The sequence below is a fragment of the Plectropomus leopardus genome, unplaced genomic scaffold (assembly GCF_008729295.1).
Source record: "Plectropomus leopardus isolate mb unplaced genomic scaffold, YSFRI_Pleo_2.0 unplaced_scaffold21659, whole genome shotgun sequence".
Taxonomy (NCBI): domain Eukaryota; kingdom Metazoa; phylum Chordata; class Actinopteri; order Perciformes; family Serranidae; genus Plectropomus; species Plectropomus leopardus.
The window spans coordinates 1-2,298 of record NW_024623448.1 but is presented as its reverse complement, the minus strand read 5'-3'; the positions used below and the strand labels follow the sequence as shown (position 1 = coordinate 2,298).

Sequence of the window (2,298 nt, the reverse complement as noted above, 5' to 3'; positions counted from 1 at the left end):
AATAAAATAAAATAAAATAAAATATAAAAATAATTCACACTGGGCTTCTGCTGGACATTTACGATGTTAATCTCCAAAAAAATAAAATAAAATTTTGTGGTTATTTCTCAAAGCACGACTGACTAAACAGGATTTAAAGACCACCACTGTTCGCTCGTCTCTCATCTTATTAGAAGAAGACGGTCGATTTATGAGTCCTTTTTTTAACCAAAGCTTAAAAACGAAATGACTTTAATAAACACGAAAGCTGTTAAAGACTCATGAGACGCTTCGGTTATTTTAAAGCTTTTCTTTTTACAGAAACAGTCAAACTCACCTTCCCGAGGACGACCTCTCGGCTCTTTCCGCTGCGCGTGAGCAGCAGCAGGCAGCAGACCAGCAGCTTCTGCTGCAGCGGGAAACTCTCTCCGTCAGAGCCGCCGCCGCCGCACTGAGACGCCATCCGGTCCCCGTAAACCTCCGACAGCACCCGCGCGACCTGAGGGAGGCTGACCCGCGACGCTGCACGCACCCGAGGACAGGAAGTGACGCGTTAGTGCTCACGTTTCTCGAGTCGAAGCTTTTATGGAACAATTATCACGAGTGGACGGAGGACGCGTCACAGCGGCGCTCACCTTCACCGTCAGCTTTAGGATCCGACGCTTTCTTCCTCTCGTCAGACTCCACGACCTCGACAGCTCGCCTGAAACAAAAACACGAAATAATGAACCAGACAAACTCACGGAGGAATCTGCTCAGCGAAACACACAAGATTAAAGTTTTCTAAATCAAGATTTTAGGCAAATGCTCCGAAAATATCAGGATCTAATCGCACACAAAAAGGGCTTTTTTAAAAAATAATCATTTAATTTTTATTGGCATTTCTCAAACATTCAGTACCCACACAGAGCAGGGAAAAATAACACAAAATAATTTAAAAATTAAGCTTTTTAAAAATAAAAACAGAACAATAAATAATAAAAATTCAAAAAAATTAATTGGTAATAATAATAGAAAAATGATGAGAGATGAGTGATCTTCTCTTCCTTTAAAGGGAAATGAAATGTTACATTTTTCTGTCTTTTTCAGCGTTTGTAAACACTCTCCGTCGGCTTCCTCTTCGATTTACAAAAAACCTCATTAAAGGTTTCACGTCATCCTAAATGAACGAAACCGGCTGATTTATTCGGAAGGGTTTCTGACGTCACGCTCTCCGCTAAAAACAAACTGAGACAAAAAACAGACCAAAGGTCGAACTGTTCAGCGGGAGAAACTCGTACCTGCAGATGTCCAGAGCTTTGCGGGCGTCTCCCGACACCGCCGACACTTTTCTGGCGCAGAACTGAACCGCCGAGGCGTCCAGGATCCCTTCAGCCGACGCCTTCACGAGAGCGAGAAAACAGATCAATGCAAACGCTCAGAGGTTAAAAATCCAGACACGCGCTCTTTACTTTTTATTTATTTATTTTTCCTCTTTACATGACTGAAAGAGAATTACAAAAAAAAAATCAAGACGTGTGTTATTTTGTTTTTTAGTCATTTTTTAAATCTTTCTTTCTTTGTTTATTTATTTTCCTTTTTTCACGATTGAAACGTTGCCATGTTTTTTTGGTTGTGTATTCTGTTTTTTTGCATTCACGTAAACCAACAAAAACAGAAAAAAATCAAGACGTGTTAATTCTATTTCTTTTTTTATTTCCTTTCTGTATTTGTTTATTTTTATTTATTTTTTTTGTTTATTTATTTTCCTTTTTACATGATTAAAACGTCTTTTTTCATTTTTCACATAAACCATTAAAAACAGAATTATAAAATAAATCCAGACGTGCAGGAGTTTTATCTCGGGCGATGTTTACCTGCGAGAGTCGGTCCTGCACGATGGCGGCGAGCTCCTGCCGGCTGTAGGGAGGGAAGTGTAGCAGCTGGGGCCGACAGCGAGGGCGAGCCTGCAGTCGGGGCAGGATGCGGTCGGTCAGATCCAGAGCGTTTGCGATACCTAAAAAAAAACCAAAAAACAAACCTAAATCTCTGAAGGCCGTTTCACACAGAACGTCTTTGATCAGTTTAATAATCTGCAGCTCTCCGTTATTTCTGACGGCGAATAAAACATCTGCCGCGGAGTCATTAACGTCAACGAGCTCTTACCGACGAGACAGAGGCGAGACTTCGGCAGGTACGGCCACTCGAAGACGGTGTAGAGGACGTCCTGAGCTTTGCTGTCCAGCTGGTCCATCTCGTCCAGAACAAGAAGCCTGAGGAGGAAACAGACCCAGACGCTTATTTTCCTGATGTTACTATTATTGTTATTACTATTATTAA

The 2,298-nt window shown here is 41.5% G+C and overlaps 1 protein-coding gene across 1 annotated transcript; it reads right to left on the bottom strand.

The window, feature by feature from the left end:
- Nucleotides 1-316: 316 nt before the first annotated feature.
- Nucleotides 317-2,231, bottom strand: LOC121965799 (cell division control protein 6 homolog; the record flags this gene model as incomplete). The annotated part of the gene is made up of 5 exons (XM_042515920.1): nt 317-501; nt 615-682; nt 1,260-1,360; nt 1,836-1,975; nt 2,125-2,231. Coding segments are annotated over 5 exons (601 nt in total), but the record flags the coding sequence as incomplete, so codon positions are not given.
- Nucleotides 2,232-2,298: the final 67 nt, after the last annotated feature.